The sequence below is a fragment of the Trichoplusia ni genome, chromosome 2, assembly GCF_003590095.1.
Source record: "Trichoplusia ni isolate ovarian cell line Hi5 chromosome 2, tn1, whole genome shotgun sequence".
Taxonomy (NCBI): domain Eukaryota; kingdom Metazoa; phylum Arthropoda; class Insecta; order Lepidoptera; family Noctuidae; genus Trichoplusia; species Trichoplusia ni.
The window spans coordinates 3,459,679-3,482,758 of record NC_039479.1 but is presented as its reverse complement, the minus strand read 5'-3'; the positions used below and the strand labels follow the sequence as shown (position 1 = coordinate 3,482,758).

The 23,080-nt window shown below is 36.1% G+C and overlaps 3 protein-coding genes across 6 annotated transcripts; 1 reads left to right on the top strand and 2 right to left on the bottom strand.

Annotated features, from left to right (window-relative positions):
* Positions 1 to 5,633: 5,633 nt before the first annotated feature.
* On the bottom strand, positions 5,634 to 8,703 carry LOC113503883. The gene is made up of 6 exons (XM_026886021.1): positions 8,463 to 8,703; positions 8,155 to 8,356; positions 7,790 to 7,958; positions 6,711 to 6,850; positions 6,100 to 6,357; positions 5,634 to 5,875 (listed from the first exon to the last, which is right to left on the bottom strand). Exons 1-6 carry the CDS (start codon positions 8,561 to 8,563, stop codon positions 5,681 to 5,683), a joined length of 1,065 nt encoding a protein of 354 aa, XP_026741822.1. The 5' UTR covers positions 8,564 to 8,703; the 3' UTR covers positions 5,634 to 5,680.
* A 440-nt stretch (positions 8,704 to 9,143) lies between these two features.
* Positions 9,144 to 19,271, top strand: LOC113503846 (retinoblastoma-like protein 2). Of its 2 annotated transcripts, none has more exons than XM_026885966.1 (19): positions 9,144 to 9,418; positions 10,112 to 10,248; positions 10,566 to 10,766; positions 11,791 to 11,981; positions 12,305 to 12,465; positions 12,635 to 12,770; positions 13,167 to 13,249; positions 13,711 to 13,877; positions 14,659 to 14,875; positions 15,260 to 15,469; positions 15,737 to 15,863; positions 15,944 to 16,057; positions 16,132 to 16,265; positions 16,548 to 16,727; positions 16,883 to 17,009; positions 17,094 to 17,191; positions 17,774 to 17,935; positions 18,135 to 18,310; positions 18,636 to 19,271. In XM_026885966.1, exons 1-18 carry the CDS (start codon positions 9,281 to 9,283, stop codon positions 18,306 to 18,308), a joined length of 2,757 nt encoding a protein of 918 aa, XP_026741767.1. In that variant the 5' UTR covers positions 9,144 to 9,280; the 3' UTR covers positions 18,309 to 18,310; positions 18,636 to 19,271. The 2 variants fall into 2 exon arrangements, with proteins under 2 accessions (XP_026741767.1, XP_026741759.1); XM_026885958.1 differs by having other exon boundaries at positions 18,429 to 19,271.
* On the bottom strand, positions 19,267 to 22,906 carry LOC113503860 (SAGA-associated factor 29). Of its 3 annotated transcripts, none has more exons than XM_026885997.1 (7): positions 22,678 to 22,906; positions 21,946 to 22,051; positions 21,473 to 21,619; positions 21,201 to 21,323; positions 20,850 to 21,074; positions 20,422 to 20,679; positions 19,267 to 20,112 (listed from the first exon to the last, which is right to left on the bottom strand). In XM_026885997.1, exons 2-7 carry the CDS (start codon positions 21,982 to 21,984, stop codon positions 20,020 to 20,022), a joined length of 885 nt encoding a protein of 294 aa, XP_026741798.1. In that variant the 5' UTR covers positions 21,985 to 22,051; positions 22,678 to 22,906; the 3' UTR covers positions 19,267 to 20,019. The 3 variants fall into 3 exon arrangements, with proteins under 3 accessions (XP_026741798.1, XP_026741779.1, XP_026741789.1); XM_026885978.1 differs by having other exon boundaries at positions 21,201 to 21,326; positions 22,678 to 22,896; XM_026885988.1 differs by having other exon boundaries at positions 21,201 to 21,326; positions 22,790 to 22,896.
* Positions 22,907 to 23,080: the final 174 nt, after the last annotated feature.

Genomic DNA, 23,080 nt, shown 5'->3' with positions numbered 1-23,080 from the left:
AGCGTAAACACTATAATTAAGATATCATATTACAATATATTTTAATGCAAGAAGACAGCTTGTGCTTCAAGTTACACGAGAACATAACATAGCTAGCTTTCGAAACTTTACCGTTGATTTAATATTTAAAAGACGACGGTAATTGAAAGAAATAAACGTAGAGAGGAAATGTTGTCATGTTTCCGCGCGTTAAATCTTACTTAAGCAAAAAAAATCTATACGGTAAGTGCATAGGATGATTAGCTGCTATTACAAATGTGGGCTTTAATAGGAATAAAAGTTTTAACCAAGGTAAGCTCGCCTATGTACAAGACTAAAACATTTTTGAATGAGAGTACAATACCTAGCAGCTAGCAGTAGATACTTAAGATAATTACAAATGAATGACTGAAATAGTTACGACTGGACTGATTGACAAGGGTACTTACTTGATTGGACCGGCTTGATTAACTCTCACACAACGGGCATTAGTTACTCTGTATTTACTGTTCTGGAAAATAGAAACCTCGTACAACTAGATACGTATTATTTATTAACAAGACTATAATATAAATCTGTAGATCTTACTGAATAAGACTGTCAAATCAAATTAGCGATAATACCTCACGATGAAATACTAAGTAAATAGGATCCGTTTTATTTTTCTTCATCCACATCAGTCTCGACCAATTGAGAAAAGCTAAGCAAGAAGTAAGAAAAACAAGAAGGCAAGTTATGTTCGCAAATAAAGTTTATTTTTCTTGCACGCAAAAGCACTATACGGATTTGGAGGAAATTCAGTCCATAGATAGTTTATAATCGTAATGAGAACAAAGGTGTATGTTCCTGTGTGATCATTTTCGATTTGAAGAGAGCGGAGCCGCTGGCAACAATATGTAGTGTGAAAGTAATGGCTATAAGTCACTGATTATTGAACCTGCTCTTAAATCTAGAAACAGAAATACTATTGCTTCTATTAATCTTAATGCTAATTTTTTTTCTTATGTAGACCAAAATGCACAATTGATTGTGAATTTCATAACCCAAATTGCACACGTCTGGAGTGCGTTTAAACACAAAAAATACGAACTTTATAAATCATGCCGTTCGTGTGGGCTGGCCATTTATTGGTATTTATGTCATCATCATAACAGCCGGGAAACGTACTTCACTTAACATCGGGCACCCCGTAAATAATGTAAATCAGTGCAAGAGGGTCTGATAGCGGGGACTTGGCGTTATAAGCAAATCAGCATTATGATGACTTTGTTAATAGGACCAGTCACAAAACCTAGCAAGCTGCTTTGTTGGAATAATGTTCGATCTGTAGCTGGAGCGTCGCAACAAAACTAGACTATAGATTGTAAGTAGAGCTTGTGCCTCCCAAGTCACACATTTTTTTATTTCAAATAGGCCGCTTTCCAGGCACTTTAAAAACGTTGTAGTAATGTTTTGGTAACGACTCTAGTTGCAAGGTTCCAAAATGATGTCTTTATTTTAGATGTCTGTTTTTATATTTTTTTTGTAAATGATTCCATGTTAAAGTTACTGATTGAACATTAACGAGGATAGACTACAAAATGGACTAAAGCGACAATAATAAAATCATTCTAATACAGTTCTCTCAGACTCAGAAATAAGGGTGAAGAGGATTATTTAAAGGGACCCAAATATACATTACTAACGAGAACCTTGTTGACTTATATTTCACTAAAAATAGCTAGTCTTAGGATGAAAAAAATGGCATTCAAAAGTAATTGATTCAACGAAGAGTCTAGTTTTGTTATCTTTTTGAGCGAAAGTATTTTAAAATCATGTTCATCGCTAAGGCATAATAATGTTGTGTCTTTTTTTATATTCCAAAAGTTAATATGGGTCTCATTAGTGTATTAGGGCTTAGTTTCAAAAATGATGGTCTTGCCTTTATTAAAGGAAGCAACACAGAAATGTGTTTGCCATTGCTATACAAAAAATAATAGTCATATGGAACTACATAAATATTGTCTTATTACAGTAGCTCAGACGCTTGGTTCAATGTATCCCATTTTCCTTAGGGATAATAATCTCAATCATTATTACATTTATTCCTAAATACGAACTTAATTTGCGTCCATCATTAATAATCCATTTAATTTCGTTTTGTTTGTGACATAGTCTTTAATAGATTGAATCGATTACCGCTTATTTCAGTATATTAAAAAAAGGTTGATCATGACACAGAATAAAATCGTTGATGTTAATATTTTATGAACTCGAAAACTAAGTCTACAATGGGGTAGGTTTGGTTTGGGGAGGATGGGAGTCGAGAAAACTCCTAAATACTGCTTGACCTTTCCTTAAAGGCGTGGCGAACACATATAAAAGAAGGTCAACCGAGTAGATCCCATCCCGCTACTTATTTATTACTGAAGCTAGACGATGTCACGGGCATACAAATAGAACGATAATATATTAAATAATGTCACTATTGATGTGTTTCTAAGCCATCAAGGAAATAAGGAACATCATTTATCATTTTGTACAAGCAACAGCTCATACGTAATTAAAAATGGGATCTTTACAACAACTCCTTTATATCAAAGCAATAAGATTCATTATTAGTCATTTAAAGCGAAGGTGACGTCAAACGATGGGAATAAACGGTATTTTGTATCCCTATGACAAAAAGATTTATTGGTACATCCCTGTACGACCAGGAAATACTATAAAATTGTTTATGGGGAAAATCGCTGTTCAATCAAATCCCATTGAACGAGCTTCTATTTATATTATTGAATAATTGAAAACCAGCAAAAACCAATCTCATAGAATTGGTGTTTGCCTTAAGGATCGTGAGTTCAATTTCCGCTCCACATGATCTACAGATAATATACATAACCATAATACCGACAGACATCACTTTATTTTGCATTACTGTAAAGGAATTTCGACTTTATCGCATCACGTAAGACTCAGTTATACTTGCTTCTCTTAAGAACCCTAAAGTATATTTTGTACTTATTTGTGTTTTTATGTATAAATATTTTAACGAGCCCCTAAAATTGAGAATTAAAACCTAACATAACTTGCTACGACAACAGAGAAAGTATTGTCTACGAGAAGGGAGCTCTCATCGGCTAAATTGATTGCACAAACATTTTATGAAGGGTCATCTTCAATCCAATTTGAGATCGATCCAGTAATTGGTTATAACCAGACGTCTGGGCAGTTGAACTGAACATGTAGGCTCAACTTTAATCTCAAATCTTCAACTTTTGCTACGATTCGTACATCCAATCCACTATTTAGGATATTTTAATACAATAGAAAACGATTTGATCCAATTGAATACAGAATGTAAAGAAGGTTGCATGCGTTTCATGAGTTAAGCTAAAGGAAAGTGAGATGTGAGCTCCATCAAATTGGTCATTGCTATTTACATTTTATTTCATACAAAATCCGTTTGAAATGTTTTTAAATCATAAAAATACCTTCTGGAGGCCTATCTTGGGCTCAGTAAGTTTCTGAAGGATATTATTATTCGCTCCTCAAACGCCTCAGTTAGCGTGTCTACAAGGACATAATTAAGATATTTAAATTCGAGCGCTTTCCGTCGTAAATATGGGTGATAAGATCATACTTAGTAGGGTTAATCCAGGATAACACGACCGCCCTAAGCAGTTCGTAGAAATATTTATTAGCTTTAACGAGGAAATCTAACGCATTTACGCTAGACTAATTTTTAATTAGAGTTAGAGGACTGCGTTTGAAACAGATTGCTCAGCTAGTATAGAGAGAGAAATCTCAATTTTTGAAAGCTGTGAAGTCTATTAGGGTTTCCCGCAAAGCATTACAAGAAATACGCATGGTAATACTTTTTAAACACGGTACTGACGCCCCACAGTCTCGCCACTATTCTTGAAACTTTACGTTAGGTAGAAAGATTATTAAAACCTTTGTTTTCTTTAAAAAACAGTTGACTATTTAGCTACGCATGTTAGGACAAATTTAATTACAAAAAATATTTACTTTACGGTTATACTTTGTCTTCTAGAATTGCATATATGCATTCCCAGGGGAGATAGGTGATAAAAGGGATTACCATATTCCTAAGAAATGTGAAATGAATGATTGCCAATGAATCACGAGGACTATCTGAAAAACATGTCTCAGCGATATTCAAGCAGCAATTTTATTGTATTGTCTGAAAATACCATGCGACCAAGTGGATAAGGGTGACTCAAAAAGGTTCTTAGATAATAAAACTATGTAAAACAATGCAAGAAGAGAGAAATGGCAAACAATGGCGTTTTCGGTGAAATGATTATTGAGTTATTTCTTTTGACCGATTAACTTTACGTAGCTGCGTAGTAAAAAATACCTAATTAACAGATTTAAGTTCATTCATAAAAAAATAATGAAGACCGGAATAAGTTTAGCTTAAGGCAGGTAGGTACCAGTCATTTAGTAAAGGTAGTGACAATAAATTGTGGACTATCCCATGTCCTGGTGAAGGGGTGGAAAAACACACACAGCCGGAATCAATAATTTCGCTTTCTTTTCAAGGTGAGGGGGGATCCACGGAGACTGTCAACAGGTCAAAGGCACTCTTCGTTTAGCCACCAAGAGTTCATTGCCTATTTTCCGTGACGTCATGAGACGCCTTTCAAGTCTAGTCGGGTGTTCACACCATTATTTATTCAGATCGTCTGCCAGTTTCGTTTTAATTTCAAACGACACATGCTAAGTTATGTTTGAAAATGCTATCTTGGAGCCGGACGATCTTATTGCATATTTAATATCTTTAGATGCCTTCATGCCTGGAACATTTTCTTAAAGCCTGATACTACATCATGGGTGACCATCGAAGCGATGCAAAAATACTCCTAAATGATCATCCATTAAGACGTATGTTAGAACGAGACGAGTGAAAAAAAGAAGTGGGAGAAGATCGCGATTAGTAGCAAATACCGAATTGGAGATTATTACTATTACTAGCCTGGAATGTCCCACTGCTGGGCAAAGGCCATATCTCTCAAATTGGAGATAGTGCGAGAATAAACCACTGTAGGATTATACGCCTTTAAACAAAGAGTTATGATCCACACTAGGTACTTTTTCTTTGGCTTTACGCTCGTGGATGTCACTTATAGCAGCAATCACACTTTCTTAACTAAAATGTTATCTAACTTGGTCAAGCCATTTAGATCAGGTGGCAGTAGGCGTCTGAAACATTCACGGTAAAATGCTCTGAAGTTATCATATCACATAAAATTGGCCAAGTGTACGGAAACGCAACAAAAACCATTTTTAGACCCATTAAACTAAAAATCATCGTATTTATTGTGGATCAGACGATCAATTCATTCTATAACGGGTATTCCTAATAAAGGTAAAAAAATAGTCTAAAGGGTGCACATATAGGTATTACTTTTATCATTTTTTTTTAATGATCATTAAGAGTTACATTCAAATGACGTCAGCAAACCCTAAAGCGACGTCGGCGTCGGCCGCCTCGACAATTTATCATTTTATTGTAACGATACCGCTTTGCGACGGCTGGCAAGTTTTGATTGACGACACTGCCAACCTACCACGAAATCACTAAAAGGGGACAGTAAAATCCAACCTGGTTAAAACCTCTCAAAATCTACCAAGAAAATGAAAGAAGGCCATAAACGCTACAATAATTTATTAAACCATCATTAGTACACTACAACAATTAGACTTGTTTTCTTTGTTCGGGGTAGCCAGAGTTAGCGCCATCTACGTAATAAGAGTAGCTCTCTTCGTCATCGTCCTCGTACTCGTCGTCCTCCTCGACGTCTGCGTCGCCAGCTTCGCGGGTCGTCGCTTCCTCAGCCAGCCACACTTGACGAGGATCGTTGATTCGCTTGTGTAGTTTTTTCTGTTCAATCTATGGAGAATACAAGGTTTATTAATTTTTGATCTGTATTCGATTAAATACGTTAATATCGAGGACGACCATGACCGAAAAAGGTTGAACAGAAACGTTTTTAAATTATTTTGTGTTTGCAAATAAATAAATGACTATACAACTGCCAGTATTTAACATATCAATCTGAGTTGAACCTTTATTTACTAACTACTATTTTCTATATATAAAGTGAAGAAACAAACCTGTCTTTTCAGTAAGAAGTCTGCGAGTTCTTTCCTCTGGTTAGCAACAGCTGGTTCATTAACTTTGTCTACAGGCACCCTATACGATATGATGCCGGGAGTCGTGTTCAGTCCGCTCCACGCGTCACGAGTCTTCTTCCTAGCTGCCAGGAGTCGGCTCATTATTTTACCGTGGTCGAGACCAAACACATTGTTTGTCATAACGGGTAAGGGTTCCTCAAACACAGGTGATTTATCTTCCAACTGTTTTATTTTCGCCTAAAATATACAAAGAGAAATTTTAGAAAGAAGAAGATGAAAATGTTATAGTCTCTTCATGTCAATTGTTGAAAGCACTTAATCAACTGTAGTTATGTAAAATTATACATAGCTAGCACAAGTTCAGCCCAAATGAGATATGAGCGTTAACACCCCAGTTACGAGCGACACCAAAATGTAAATTCGGAACTTAGTCATACTCTTTGGTTTTACTGCACAATTCATTTCAATATTTGCAATAGTCTGTCTATACAGCCTTTAACTCCATACCCGAAAATCTCGATTACAATTGCTTGCTGCTATTAAGCATAGTCTTTTACTAGCTAGCATAAATAAATAAATATCATAGTTACCTTCTCTTCTGGTGATAATTTTGTATTTAAGGTGAACTCAGATTTGAGAAGTTGTCCTAAGTCAGTGGGAGTGTAATCCTCACCATAGTCAGCAATAGCCAGACGACGATCAAGGTCCACAATGACGGCTTCTTGTTTATCTGGTAAAATGTAAAAAATACATAAAATTACTACAAAGTAGTTGGTCATACTCATAAGTCATAAAATTCCTTAATTTTGCCTTAACAATCACTGCGTTTTCGAATTGCCATTTAATAATAATAACATACTAGAAGTTGTAGTCTACAACTGTCACTATGCCATCTAGTAAACTAAGCCAAACTTGCACTATAAGTACTAGACAACTGATAAACATACTTGAAAGGTTTTTAAACATAATATAGATAAATTACATCCAGACACAGAACAAACTATTATGCTCATCTCATTTCCCCTGGGTGGGAATTGAACCCACAATCTCTGGTATACCTGTCAGGGCCACTAACCACTAGCTAGATCTAGGCCAGTCAGTCATGTGTCACTAGGAGAAAACCTGAAAATGATTGTTACCCATCAATAGATAACAAGATCAGTAATCTTCTACATATACATAACAGCAATATTTATTTACACAGCCAAATTATGTTCATAAGATATAATTTTTTAATTAAAATCCTTTCATTTATTTATAATGTACGGTGATATAAATAGGGCAAACACTTTTTTAACAAATTGAAAAACAAAGTCAATAAAAAAATCTATACTAATATATAAAGCTGAAGAGTTTGTTTGTTTATTTGAACATGCTAATCTCAGGAACTACTGGTCCAAATTGAAAAATTATTTTTTGTTGAATAGACCATTCATTGAGGAAGGCCTTAGGCTATAAACCATCACGCTGCGACTAATAGGAGCGAAGATACAATGGAAAATGTGAAAAAAACAGGGCAGGTATAAAACTTAACTTATATGAAGTCGCAGGCAACAGCTAGTATATTATGTAATTGTAAAATAAAAAATCAAGTCTTCTTAGTTGCTCTAATTTTGTATAGATTACAAAGCAATATTGAAAGAAATATCTACTATGTGTTCATACAAACCTTTCACAAATTCTATGTATGGTATTTCTCCCATGATCCTAAGAGTGGAGAGCTCATGTCTCAGTGCTCCGGCCACCTTACTAAGTAAGTTGTTAGTAGTATCATCTGAGGCATCTCCTTTGCACACCCAGAACACATTCACCTTCTGAAGGTCCGGAGTTACACTCACCTGAAAGAACAAATAAAATTTTAAGAATAGACTAGCATGAGTACTGCCTAAAATTCAAGATGAACTGTTCAGTTTGGCTACCATAGAACAGGCTTTGCCTTATTGGGGACCAGAAGGGTCATGTTAAAATATTATAATCTTTTTCATGACTGTTACATTTTATTATTAACTATACATATCATCAAAATTATCTTACTTTGGATATCTCAATGCCTCTACCAACTACATTCATAGCAACTGTCCCAGTTGACATTAAATCTGTAATTTGTTTCATAAAGATCTTGTTCAGCATAGCTGTTCTACGCATCCCACGCTTGCCAGGTTCATGCTTAACCTTAGTCAAACTCTTTACAGACGGTAGAGCGTCGGCCTCGAACGGTTGTGTTGGATGCCACTGCCTAAAATCAAACAAAATAAACACGTATTATCACAAAAACTATTTACAAACTGCTAAACCAAAAGTAAAATCTTTTAATAGCTAGATGTGATAGAATATAATCTCACTTTTTGGACTTCGGATTCACCATTTTACACAGTTTTAAACCTTGCTTTTTTACGCTGAAAGCAGCACAGGAAACATGATAAAACCGATGAAGTGAAATCATTTTCCTTCAGTGATGTAAATGATATCAATATAACCAATAGGAAACGCAAACGTTATAACTTGTAAACTAATTAAAATCAACAACACGCTCGCTTCAAGAAAATTTATAAAAGAATGAGAGTGACTACTAGAATTTTTTGAAATTTCGTTTATGTTTTGAAATTAGAACCATGGAATACGAAAACATGTTTCTTTCTGTCAATGTCAAAAAGCTATCTTTCATAACATGTCAAACATGAAACTAAATCGCCAGTAATATCCCGGAAAACGAGTTGGAGAACCTTGTCAAAAATGTGAATAGTAGATTTTCAAAGAGGACAATGTCAATTTTATTATTGTTTGACTCGATAGGTGCATGCAATATGTAGGAATCGCTATTTCAGTAATATATTTTATAGACTATTTTTAGTCGGATAACTTAAGTTATTTAAAAATAATGATATTTTCTAATTATAGGTATTTAAAAGTTTATAGTTCTTTAAACAGTAAAACAAAAGAATATGTCCATTATGTAGTCGAGCATACTGGCTACATTAGAACTGGCGGCCATGTTGTAAAACCAAAGACAATGAAAAACTTACCGCGCGTGGGAGGAGCCGTCGTATAGTGTACTTCCCGCCAAATACCTGTCAAATTGTCAAAGTGGAGCTAAGTTTACGTGTGCTAGGTTGTTTATTTTTATGTTTTTTAAAAATCATTTAGTGAATTCTTTGTAAAAATGTCTAATTTAGAGGAAAATGAAGAAAGTCTTATAGCCAAAATGGATAGCCTCTGTTCAAATTTAAACGTAGACCCTGCAGCAGCAAAAAAGTCCAAGGATTCATTTTTAGAGATAAAAAGAAATTATACTCTCGATGTAAGTATTTTGCTGCTTTATTTCTCATTTCTTTAGAAATTGTTATTGCTTCTTACTCTTCACATTAATTTGATGTGTGATGTAGTATACAAATTGAGAACCTGATGTGCATCATAACATTAAATGAATTGATGCTACTGCATTTAAACGCTTCCCTATAAAAATATTTTGCTTCCGTTCATAAGATCATTATTTATGATACAAGTTACGTTAACATACGATCAAACATTTTTTTACGATAAAAAATCACAACTTTCTCTTTTCGAAATATACACGACACTGATCTCCAAGGATTAGTACCTGTAATAGATAGAATTGTACTGAAAGCATTACATGTCTCGTGAACTAACATATTTAGCTCCCCATACACTCACTTATGTGACAGCTGCTTTCTTTTGGACAAAATTTTAGTACATGTCATATTTCTGTGAAGTTTGTGCTTATCCTGAATCATTAGTATGAAATTGGGTGAACCATATAAAGATACTTCTCTTGGCCTGTCCATACTCTGCAAAATGCTTTGTTTAGCCAAACATAACATTAAGTTCTCTACAACCTCAAATCATGTTCAGTCAGGAGTCGTAGTCTTTTATCTAGATCAAAGATAAAGTATATAAACACGACACTCAAACTTAATTTTTATGTTCTATCAAACCCAGCTCTTGTGTTTGTTACTGTTGTGTATTGTTTTAGGGTGACACATTACATTGGATGGCTTGTGCCCTGTATGTAGCATGTCGCACATCAATCACCCCTACTGTGCAGTCTGGAAAGGCTGTAGAAGGCAACTGTGTCAGTCTGACAAGACTACTGAGGCTCTGCAACATAAGGTAAACTGCATGGATAGTCAAGTGGTCAACATACCAAACCCACTGTGAAGTTATATTGCAGTATGTGATATGAAAGCAATAAGAGCTTAATAACTGTATAGATGCAACATACCTATGTTTTGAGCCAATGTTTAGTATGTATGTTAGTATTTGCTTTGGCTCTGAATAAGCATATTAAGACCAGAAAAACAATAACAATTATTGTTATGCTAAAATACATTTATTTAAATCCTTAATTAAGTTTCTACTAAAAGTATAGCTGTTTTATCAATAGTTATTAACAAAATCTCAATAGATTAACTCTTTGAATGTTACAGTCTAATACAGTTCTTCAAAAAAATCAAGAATTGGATGGAGATGGCTTCAATGTCAACTGAGTTCAAAGACAGGATTTCACACTTGGAGCACAAGTTTGCAGTCTCCACAGTTCTGTACAGGAACTTCCAGCCTATCTTCCAGGAGATCTTCTCAGGGTTAACCAATGAGCCTTTGAAGACCAGCACCAAAAGGAGGCCTAAGTAAGTAATCTTCATGAAATCATGTATAGAAGTCTGCAGTTATATGCATAAATTTCCTTACCTTTTATTATACAAAAGTAAAACTAGATACAGGTTCAAGTACCAAAAAGATATCATTGGCAGACCGGGAATACCATTATCCTCCAGATTTAAAAACAGAGTTAAAATTTAACTTATTATTGTTTCTACCTTTTTTCTATTTATAACTAAGGGTAAGTCTATAAATAGTTTCACATCTTCTTCCAACCCAGGAAATAGAGATGAGCTATTTATGGCTTAGTTAGTAAAAAACATCCCTCAAGAATGGAGTGCAAGACAACTGTGGCATACATGTGAATGACTATCACAATTTATTTAATTAAGTATTTTTATAAAAGGTACTTGTCTGTTTCTGTCAAGGCTTAAATAACTACACAGCTGATTCTGATGATAGCTTAACTCCCTAAAAAATATCCGATACTATCTGATATTTTTTTTCTTTTTAGTCTTTTCTGTCCTCATCTATCTCATCCTTGTATTTTCATTGAATTCAAGCAATTTCTTTGTTGTGGCTAACCACACAAGTGAATGTAGAGGTAGGGTATGGAACTTAATCACAATCATAGTATTGCAAAACTTGTTTTTACTCAATAAGGTACAGGTAAATTTGTAGAAGATTGTTCAGGATCCACTAATCAGATTATTATTCTTTTTATGTCTGAGCTTTATGTTATTGTATACAAAAAGTACCATGCAGGTAAGGCTGTGTACAATACTAGCTGTTTAATTCCTTTGTGTCTATTGAATTTACATTCTGTTTTTCTACTATTTATTCTTTTAATTACTTTTTTAATGTTGTAATTTACAGTCAGCAACCAACCAGTCTAGATTTAAATTTAAAGTTAAGCAAAGTAGCAATTTGTGGTTAAGGCCTATGTAACATGATATTAATTGCTTGTTTTAAATTAAAGATAATTTCTACTAGTTCATAAATGACTAAATTATGTTGCTGTCTATATCATCTTTATTTTTTTTTTCTTTTCAGGTCACAGCCATGCACCACAAATGCCTTATATGAGTTCACATGGTGTTTATACATCTGTGTGAAGGGAGAATTCCACAAGTCTGCCCATGATTTAGTTGATATGTACCATTTGCTGCTGGCATGCTTGGATTTCGTTTTCGGAAATGCTTTCATGGCAAGAAGGATTGATTTAATCAATCCAGAATTCAAAGGTATGTTATCAATATTGATTAATCTTTTTATCTGCGATTGTTTAAAGGATGCAATCATTTTGATATTGGACATGATGCACGTCTTATCAATCTACTTTAACTACTTTACTCCATTTTTTTAATCTTAGTTGTCTTTTTCACTCCTATGTAAAGATAATCAAAAAATCTGGCCAAAGCGGCTAGTGTCGCAAGACACCACGACATTCGAAAATCGTAGTGCCTTGAGGAACCAACTCGAGACCTTGCTTGCCAGTCCTGCAATCTGACCACAAGGCCACATGTAATAATATTCACACGCAGCTTATTAAACTTATTATTTTCAGGTCTACCAAGCGACTGGTTAAAAGACGATTTCGAGATGCCAGAAACTCCTCCATGCGTTATATCGACTTTGTGTCAAATAAAAGATGGTCTTCTGGTTGATGCAGCAGCCACCAAGGAATATAACTGGAAACCTGTATTAAAAACATTTTTTGAAAAAGCCGTAAGTGTTTGTTTAATTTGTTCAAAGTTTTTATAGACACTCTTATAACCACTCGACAGCATTTTTTCATGATGCAGTGTGGGTTTGATGGCCGCTTTTAATTGAGTGTCTAAAATTTCAAAGATTAAAATTTATAATTTTATTTAAATAGTATTTTCTCAATTTTTAGATCCTAAAAGGTGAAATGGATCCACCAGCTGGAGTACTGGATATTGGTACTTTTGACTCAAATCTGAAATCATTAAACAATCTATATGAGACTTATGTATTAAGTGTTGGAGAATTTGACGAAAGGATATTTTTAGGTAAGCTTACTTAAAACCAAAACCAGACTGAAGTTGATTACGATTTCAGAAAAGAGAATCTATAACCCTCAACTTGTCAACTATGACCTCCTTACTAAAGTATGGGATGAAACCTTTTTAAAAAAAGCAGTAATGATGCTATCAGGCCTGTAATAAAAAAAGTAATACTGTCATTGATATAACCTGTCAAAAATACTATCAGTACATAAATGAAATAATAATTGAAAAAACGTGACTATGTCCAATATTTATTATTTGAACCCTATATTAACTTGCTTTGTGGATTATGAGGGTATTAACAAAATATAATTTAAATTTACTAAAAAGTTTTTCTCATTGTTTTTTTAATACAGCAATTATGTTCATTGGATCTTAACTTTTAAAACTTATTTTCAGGTGAACATGCAAATGAACAAATCGGAACTAAAACCAAAGTATCAGGAGATGAAATATCACAAGTTATTGCTACTTTTGGACCAGTGAGTATCATATAAGTTGTTTTTGTTATCGATTTCAAATTAATTATATAAACTATTTATTTTGACCATTTGACTACTGTCGAATATGAATTGTATTAATAGTTACTGAAAATTTTTGCAAATAGTTTTTTCCAAAATTTATATTTTGTTTTGTCGAATTACTAACACTTATGTGGTGTCCAAAAAAGTGTTTTATTCTAGAATCTACCGGGCTCATTGAGCGACATATGCATATTACATCTATACAGACTACAATGGGCCCCGTGAAACATCCACATGACACAACGTTTATTATATTTCTAATTAAAAGTATTGAGGACTTATGAAAATCATTAAAATCAAACTCATGCAGGGTACCTGGTACCAACTTACTTTAACAACTTTCCCTTCACGGGAAGAGGCCTTTACCCGGTTGTGACACCTATATCGGCTAGTATTATTTATTATTTTCTTTTGTACAGAGTGGCCGCGCATGTCACGAGACCCCCCTGACGGGCCGCGACTACCTCGCGCGGCGCGGCGAGGAGCTCACGCCGGTCTCCGAGGCCAAGAACAGTCTCGCGAGGCTCGCCGCCTACCTCAAGCAGGCCAAGCTGCAGCCTTCCAGAGACCTCTACAAACTGTTCAAGTTTGTATACATTATCATCAGTAATAATAATACAGTAAGAGTACAGTTTATACTGTACTGTCCTGGACCTGGAGACATGACGCGTAACTCTGTTAGTCTAGTGACTCTGATTCAACATCTGTGCTTTGTATGTGTCTTGAATGTTTGTGAAACCCCCTACAACACAAGGATTACATTCTGTAATGTTGGAGTTTGAAAACAGTTACATATTACACTGTAATATGACAAACCAAATTCATGGCTCTTGACGAAAATAATGGCAGTCTTATTCTTTTTTTTTTGTTCGATGCAAACTATTAACATCCAGGGCCTCTTTACTATTGTAACAGTTAAGTCAAATGTCATGTACTGGTACTATAAACGAAACTAGATTTGTAGTATTTTTTTGTTTACTGAAGGTTAGTGTGTGAGTTAGTGCATGATTATTTTTAGTATTGCAGTTGCATACACTTATCACAAAAACTTATCTTTATGCATTTTTTTAATCTTATCTTACTGACGATACTAACTACAAACAAACGATATTAACAAACAAAATGTACAAGGTGAAACTTTTAAAGAAAATATAGTAGTTTGATATAAAATATTCATTGAATACTTTACACTTTACAAACTCTTAAAATGTCTAACTTCCATGAGTTATATGGTTTTCAATAATTTCTTAACTATTTAGTCACTCTAAAAGCATTCCTTTGTATTTATGTCCCAGCCAGTATTCACTGACTATGATATGCCTCTTTCCTTCCAGTAAGTAGTCATAATCATTCTATTTTGTCAATAGCGACTGTAATGTAAGTGTCGAGACGGTGAACACGAACCTCATCCAGCCTTGCAACAAATGGATGGAGCAGTTCGCCAGCAGTCTGAGGGAGACCAACAGCACTTCCAGTAACGAGACTATTGGCTTCCGCTGCTCCATGGTCACTTGTCTCTACTACAAAGTGTTTGAGCACATCATCAAAGAGGAACATAGAAAAAAGCCGCAAGTGTCCTTAAATGTGAGCATATTTACTTCAAATAAACTCAACTTATCAGTTACGTAAAAATACAGAGTCAGGACCAGCTTTTCGACGTCTTAGCCGAAGACTGCCAGTTTTGTAAGTTCATTAAACAAAAGGATATCGGTAAAAAAATAACTGAAGCCTTTTCAAATTTCTCATAACATTCACATAAAAAAAAAACTTAAACTGCACAAAATACTGTCCAAAATTCGGTTTTGTGTACGACTCGTGACTTTAACGTCTATTTCACATTATTAATGATAAAAACGTAACTAATATGTCCTTATCATTGTTAATGTCAAATAGGGCAAGACAGTGAAATTTTTGTTTTGTTCTAAATACGTCTGTTATGTATATCTCACAATGATACCTTTGCACCAGATGCTGCTGACCCAAGAGACTTACCAGCTGGCAGTGTACGCGTGTTGCACGGAGATAGTCCTCCACGCGTACGGCGTCCACTCCATGAAGTTCCCGCGCGTGCTGCAGATATACGGCCTCAGCGCCTTCCACTTCTACAAGATCATTGAGCTCGTAGTACAGGCGGTTGTCGAGAAACTTAGCCGGGATGTTATAAAACATCTGAACGCGGTAAGTTAATAGCGCCATGACGTATAGTATCTGAAAAAAAGGAATGAGAGAACTACTCCAGGATGTCTTATTGGACAGAATCCCTGTCTTTCCTCTGGCTTAGTTCGTCCTCTAGTTTTTCTGGAGATACTAGGAAAAAAAAAGTTTGGTTCCATGTTTATAATATGAAAAGACTTCTTACAAATTTTTGTCACTTTATGAAGTCTTAACGCATTTGTAAAAGACTGTTTAGGCTACCAGCATAATATGTTTTCCTTTTTATTCTAGGTTGAAGAAGAAGTATTAGAGTCTCTAGCTTGGACTTCAGACAGCCCACTGTGGGATCAACTCAGTAGAACGCCAGTGCCACCGTCCAATGACGTCAGAGTACATGACTCACCACGACGCAGAAACAGTATGTTAACTAAAATCACAAATAAAAACTTGAATAAATGTTATAACTTGATGTACTGAAATGGAATGTTTTTCAAACAGATGGTATGCAGTCTCCAGTATTAGCAGCATTCGACCACTTCCTCTCGCCACTGGCTGATCAGGCCAAGAAGCAGCTGTTTAAAGATTCCATTAAACCTGGCCAGTCATTACTCGGTACATTATCCATCCAACATACTTTTTAAATTCATATATGCCTTCAGAACTTTATAATATTTCGTTTTTAACAGTTCCCACAAACAATACACCTGTGAAGCAAGAACCTAGCACAAGTCAACCTCCACAGAACACTTCGAATGGTGGCGACAATACTCCCACAACACCCAGAAGAACAAACAATTCCTTAATACTATTCTTTAGAAAGGTAACTTCTGAGTATTGTTACTTTGCTTATTAATTTAACATTCAATTAAAAGGAACACAACATTATTTTCCAAAACCTCAACCCGAGTTTTCAAAGCCCGTTTTAAAGAAAGAAAAGATGCAAATAAAGATACAGTATTTTTCCTCTTTAGTATTTAAAACGCAACCACTTGACCTCTTTTTAAAGTAGGATTAATAACATTAAAACTAATACGGACTGCATTGAGCGTATGCATGCTATAATAATGTAGAGAAATTTCAGTATGTAACCTTGTTTCAACAGTTCTACAGTCTGGCGGTGGTCCGCATTAACGACCTGTGCACGCGCCTGCGGCTGACGGACGACGAGCTGAAGCGCAAGATATGGACGTGTCTGGAGTACTCCATCATGCACCAGACGCAGCTCATGAAGGACCGCCATCTCGACCAGATACTCATGTGTGCCGTATATGTTATATGTAGAGTGAGTATCATAGCTTTATTGTATTTTAATATTCACTTTCGCCTTCCTACTCATTGCAGTCATTTGATTTTGGATATTTTTCAAGCCATGTGTATTTGGATGCGGGCTTCATGTGTTTTTCTTCCATTCTACGTGTTTCGTACATTTATTTTTAGGTATCAAACAACCCTACAAATCAAGTAGAGAGAACGTTCGCAGAAATCATGCGCTGTTATAGACAACGACCCCTAGCGGATAATCATGTGTACAGATCCGTTCTTATCAAGCAAGGCGAAGGAGAGAGTAAGTAGCTATTTATTGCTTTTACTTGATGCTTTCCCATATCCATTGTGTGAGAAGTTCCCCTAACATATCTTGTCTTTTTAGGTTCACCAAAGAGAGGCGATTTAATCAATTTCTACAATCACGTTTATGTGCAATGTATGCAAAACTTTGCGTTAAGGTTTACTGGGAAACATAAAGATGTAAGTATCACCTTGAACATATTCCATGCTTTTCGTTTCTTGGTGGATGAAGATGCAGCTAAGCACTTATCTGCATCTTCACTGCACTTATCTTTATACTAGCTGTTGCCCCGCGACTCTATCCGTGTGGCTAGAAGATATAAGTTATGATTTATGCGTGCCCTGTTTTTTCCACATTATCCATTGTATCTTCGCTCCTATTAGTCGCAGTGTGATGGTTTATAGCCTAGCCTCTTCTAACTTTTTAATTTGGACCAAGTAGTTCCTGAGATTAGCGCGTTAAAACAAACAAACAAACTCTTCAGCTTTATATATTAGTATAGATAGTTGGATCCGGTTAGATTCGGAGCCAACACCAAGTAGTTGTAAAAAGGTTAGGCAGATGAAAATAACCATACAATACATAGTTCTGCTTCTGTTCTAAAATGCTTGTTTGCCACCATCTGAGATTCCAATTCATGATAACACAGATTGTTTTTATATGGTTGTTGACGGCGTGATATCGTACGCTATATCCAGGATGGTGGTAATCGAGGCATTGTATTATTGTATCAGTGAGTAGTACAGCCCCTCCCCCCGCAGGAGTGCAGCCTGTCCCCGCTGCCGGCGGGGCGCGGCGACGCGGCGTGGTCCCCGGCGGGGCAGCGCGTGTCGGAGCGCCACCAGCTGTACGTGAAGCCGCTCACCACGCCGCCGCCGCACAACCACCACCTCACCTACCGCTTCAGCCGCAGCCCGGCCAAGGTACGCACGCGCCATACTCTAATACCTCCTTTACGCGCTCCTCGATTGTTACTTGTTTAGCAATTTTTGGTCACAAGTTAACTCGCGTTTATTTTATAATGACACATGTATTAATGAGATATATTCTGTTTTCTGTAAGCTAAATGCAAATTCCTTTTTAATATTGATTAAATGATTACTATTATGTCGTTGTGTTTAGGACTTGCACGCGATCAACACGATGGTGTCATGCGAGGTGGGCGGGCTGGGCGGGCTGGCGGGGCTGAAGCGCGGCGCGGAGGCGGGCGGCGACGTCGTGAAGCGCGCGCGGCTGCAGCATCCCAGCGTCGCGCGCAAGCTGCACGGACTCATGACCGACCGCCAGGCCGTCTAGAGGTAACTGCACTTGGCTAGCGAAACAAAACTTTATTGACTACTCAGTGCTATGTGTGTGGATCATACGATAGCTTTCAACGTACAAATAACTAACTGATTATTATTGTTATTGTTCCAGGTACATTCGACTCCATCCAAATTAACACATTCGAGTCTATTTACGTTCTTAATCATATTTATTTCATTTCACTTAGTACCAAAAATCGCTTCTAGCTCTCTAGCCGTCGTCTTTCCTTTGTAAAATGATTTGATTATTTGACGAATTTAATATGTAAATGTGAAATCAATTTTGTTAAGGTTGACCATAATGAGTACCTTGTTATAGCTTGTCACAACTGGACAAGTGGTGCTAGAACACCGCCGCGAGTTGACGGCGTTGTCGCCTACTTAGCACCATAATGTTGAGAAATATACATATTGATCTCATTTTTTATTTATGTTGATATACATATATTATTGATATGCCATAACTTGAATTTTGCTCATCGCTTACGTAAGATTTAAGTAATAATAATGAGTCTATTAGGGCTGTGTCGGAATGAAATAGTGTTTCCGAGACAAAGAAACGTGGATTTTATTTACCAGATTACATATTGCTACCACTTTATTATAATACTTGTGTGTAATTTTGAGTTTAATTTTCATTTTATCTAAATTTGACTTCATAGTTTGCTTAGAGCAAAAGTTTTATTTTATACCTAAATATAGGTAAGAACAGTGCACTTTACCTACAACAGAGTTCCTCGTATGTTTTGTTTATTCAACTCTGACATATTTTAGTCTCTTCCATTAATTGTATTATTCCTTAGTTTGTAAGTAATCAGAGAAAATATAAAATCAATTTGTTTTAACTTCTAATCAAAATTAAATGATTGTATATTTCGGACATAAGCACTATATATAATTATCATGTATTCTATTAGATTTTAACCTTAGACTATAAATAAAAGATTGTATTCAAGTTGAAATGTTTTATTTACCTGTAGTAAAATACTACAATAAGCCCTCTAACGCCCTTATTTTGTGTGCATAAAGTTGTTTGTAATAACAATAAGGAGAGATAAAGAAAAGTCGTTTTCTTTCGCCTACAAACGGCAGTCATTTATTAAATTAAAAAAAGAGATCATCGGAGTAGATAACATTAATAGTACAAATTTAAACTACAATATAGTATTCAATACATAGCAATGAGCGAAAACCCTAAAAAACCTGTTTATAATTATATGTATGTAGTCATTCCAGTACACATTTTCTTAAACTTAGCTTATATTATAAGTACCTACATCATAAAAGACACAAATCACTAATAGTTCGCCAAACTCACTCGAACAGCACTAAATGTGGCCGCATTGTCTTTTAGCACTAATGATTGGAGCAGATTGATTACACTAATGGAGAGAAAGGCTATGCCCACACCGCCCTATGCCGGTTGAGTGTAAAAAATGCTGGGTACGAGAAATACACTAAAATCTGATAAGAAGAAAATTGTATATATCCAAACATAGAGGTATTTAGAGCCAGGAAGTACAAAATGAGTAGGCCAGAACACCTAACTCGGCGGATAGATGACTCAGAAAATTTACATGAAACGAAAAAGCTTGGATAGTAAATGGAATTCATTTGCTAGGGAGGAAGCTAGTGCGGCTTCCCTAGAGCAGGTCGTCGGCGGAGTCGGGCGGTCCGCGGGCGGGCGAGGCGCGCTCCGCGGGTCAGGTGGCGCGGCCCTTGCCCTCCTTGATGGCGATCACGTAGCGCTGCGCCACGCGCTCCGGCGGCGAGTAGCCGTCCGCGTACGACGAATCCTTACATACACAACATCATACAATCTATATTTCAAGTAATTGTGTTTTCCTACTTTTTTATATAAATTGGTATTCTTATTCCAATAAAGGCAAAATCTTTTACAAGATACTGTATAATGTATACGTATAATTAATTATTAACGACGCCTTAAATTAAAACAATTACAGTGATGCGCTCCTAGAGGGATAAAGCTGTGTGTGACCGCGATAGGCTGTATTAATCATACTGAAAAACTCTGGTATTCGATTTGTTATCATGTGATATCCACAAGAAAACATACGAAAACTAATTCAATAGTCAAAACATACCTCAAACAGAACTTCATAAGGATCAGCGGCGGTGGCTGGCAGGCGGTTGACGACAGCCCTATAGAAGCAGGTGGTCTGCGGGTAGAGCGCCATGACGACGGCGCCCTTGGGGAACAGCGCGTGCTCGTCCACGCGCGGGTCGGCGCGCATCAGCGGCAGCGGCACCACGCGCCGCTTGCTCAGCACGTGGCGGTTCTTCTGCTCCTCGTCGATGTCGTCCACCTCGTATTTACCTTGAGCCGGCAGCCAGCTCACAACCTATTGTATTGATACACAGTTCTGAATAAAAGGTGGGAATTAAGCTTAGCCCAAAAATATAAATCATTGAGGGTTGTTGATAAATTTACATTTGCCACTCTTTATGGCTAGCAGTGATTCTTGATCCTATATAGAATTCACATTGCATTATATACTTTTGCCTTACAAACCTCAGCCAATATCCAGTTCTCTTCCTTCTCCGAGACTCTGACGAGCGCGGCCACGGCGTCTCCCGCTTTGGCCACATGTCCGGGGTCCGGCGGCACGGCCCCGCACAGCGGCGGCGCGCGCTCCCCGACGCGGCCGACGTGCAGCGGCAACGTCTGCGCCGCGCTCAGCAACATCTTCATCAGGGCACCGCAACCGATGGTCTCCTTGTTGCCAGCGTAACGAGCCTGAAATTCCATGTGACATAATAATGCTGTCCCTCAACACAAATGCTTATAATACTTAAAACAGCATATGACATCACTACATCCGATGTTACGTATTTTTTTTTATAATATTACTTTAAAATATACCTGTATCCTTCTTTCGTTCTTGATGCTTCGTATTTCATAGATGCGAGACAGAGCCTTTCTGAGTAAACTCTCTTCTTGCTCAGCTGCTGTTAAGCCCGCTTTGTACAAATTTTTCAGTTGCATCTGCTGGTAAGTACAAAGTATATTTAATACAAAAAAAATATTGTCTTCTAAACATATTTATGTACTTAAATTGATTTGTCACAAAATCATGGATATGAATAACTGGATGTACTTTTTATACTTTTAAAAAAAAAACATATGGCCTTTACCTGTTGAGATGAGCTAGATGAGTCTTCACTGGAAGAGGGAGATTCTACAGCTTTTTCCGCTCTCAATATGGAATCAATACACTGTTCATTGCGAGCTCTCTCTGCTTCAATGTCATATATCAATCTGTGTAGGGATCTCAGCCTTTCCTAAAACACAATATAGTAAACATGTTAACTTGATATATTATGCAGGCTGTCTTGGAAAGCAAAACAAAGAGGATATCTTGACTTTTCCACCAAGCAAGGTTTTTTATTTTTTTAGGTTCCGGTCGCTCTGGGAACTTATGCAGAGGCCTATGTCCAGCAGTGGACTGCTATAGGCTGAAATGATGATGATGATGATGAAGGTTTTTAATACAATCAGTCTGAAAAGTGAAATCTCCCAACCTCACACTCCAGTATAATTGGGCTTTATAGAATACTTCAGTGCTACAAAGCCATATATTTAAGAATAATATAGTAAATATGAGTACCTGGACTTGCTGAGCTGCAACATCAGCTGTTAGAGGCATTTTGAAACACTGACGACAGCCTCCAGCTAAGATATATTATATGGAACCAGCACACACTCACAAACAGCTGTAATAAAAAAAGAGATGCATTATTTTATATTCTTTGAATTGCTTAAGATTTTAGTTGGTCTCTACATGTATAAAGATGTTAATTTAGACCATTGTACCTATATAGTAAGTACATAGTAGTTAGAAAACACTACATAGTGAGCTATCAACAAAAGGTTGAGGAAATGAACATATTTATTATAACTTAACTATTTTAATGATTTTGCGCATTGCATTACCTAGTTAATCTTTTGGTAATCAAGTATAATGAATATACCAAATGCTTGCAATTTACCTACTTAGCTGATATTTATTTATTTCATATGACACACATTATTTTATACATATTTGGCAATATCCAGTGGGCAGTACTGGGGTAAAAAAACATACTATGCACTTTATTAATCAGGTTACTAGTAAGCTCGAGGTATTTTCATGTTGTTTGCACATATCACATATCACACAATCAGACTCAAGACTTGACGACAAAAGTTATTCTATTGGTACGAAATACCACGGCCTGAGACCTAAAAGTTTATCTTGTTTTGGCTCAATTTAAATCTATATCTTCATACTTTTAACATTGTTTTATAAGATTTATTATTTAACTGTATTGAAAACATAAGAAAAACATTGTATACTTACAGCAATGAATATTTTGTACAGTAAACTAGAATACACCATTAGTCTTATATAAACTTAGAAAGTTAGTATGTTAGGTTTTTACTGGTTATTTATCAGATTAAAGATCGCTTACATCCAATTTGTTATGTTTATTTTATTTCAAATTATCCCGTCCTCTGCGTTAATCCAAGGCCCCCTTATCAGATATCACTTTGACACTTGACAGGTATTTGTGATCTGTCAATTTGTTGTATATGATCAAAGACAAATAAAGAATAATAGATGCGTGAACGTTTTTAACAAAAATAATCAAGAGGATAATAAATAAAATTTGCTGCTGGCGGTATACACCTTGTGGATTACCAAAAACATATTTGAAAATAGCTTTCAAGTAAATAACGAAGATAGGAAGATAAATATATTA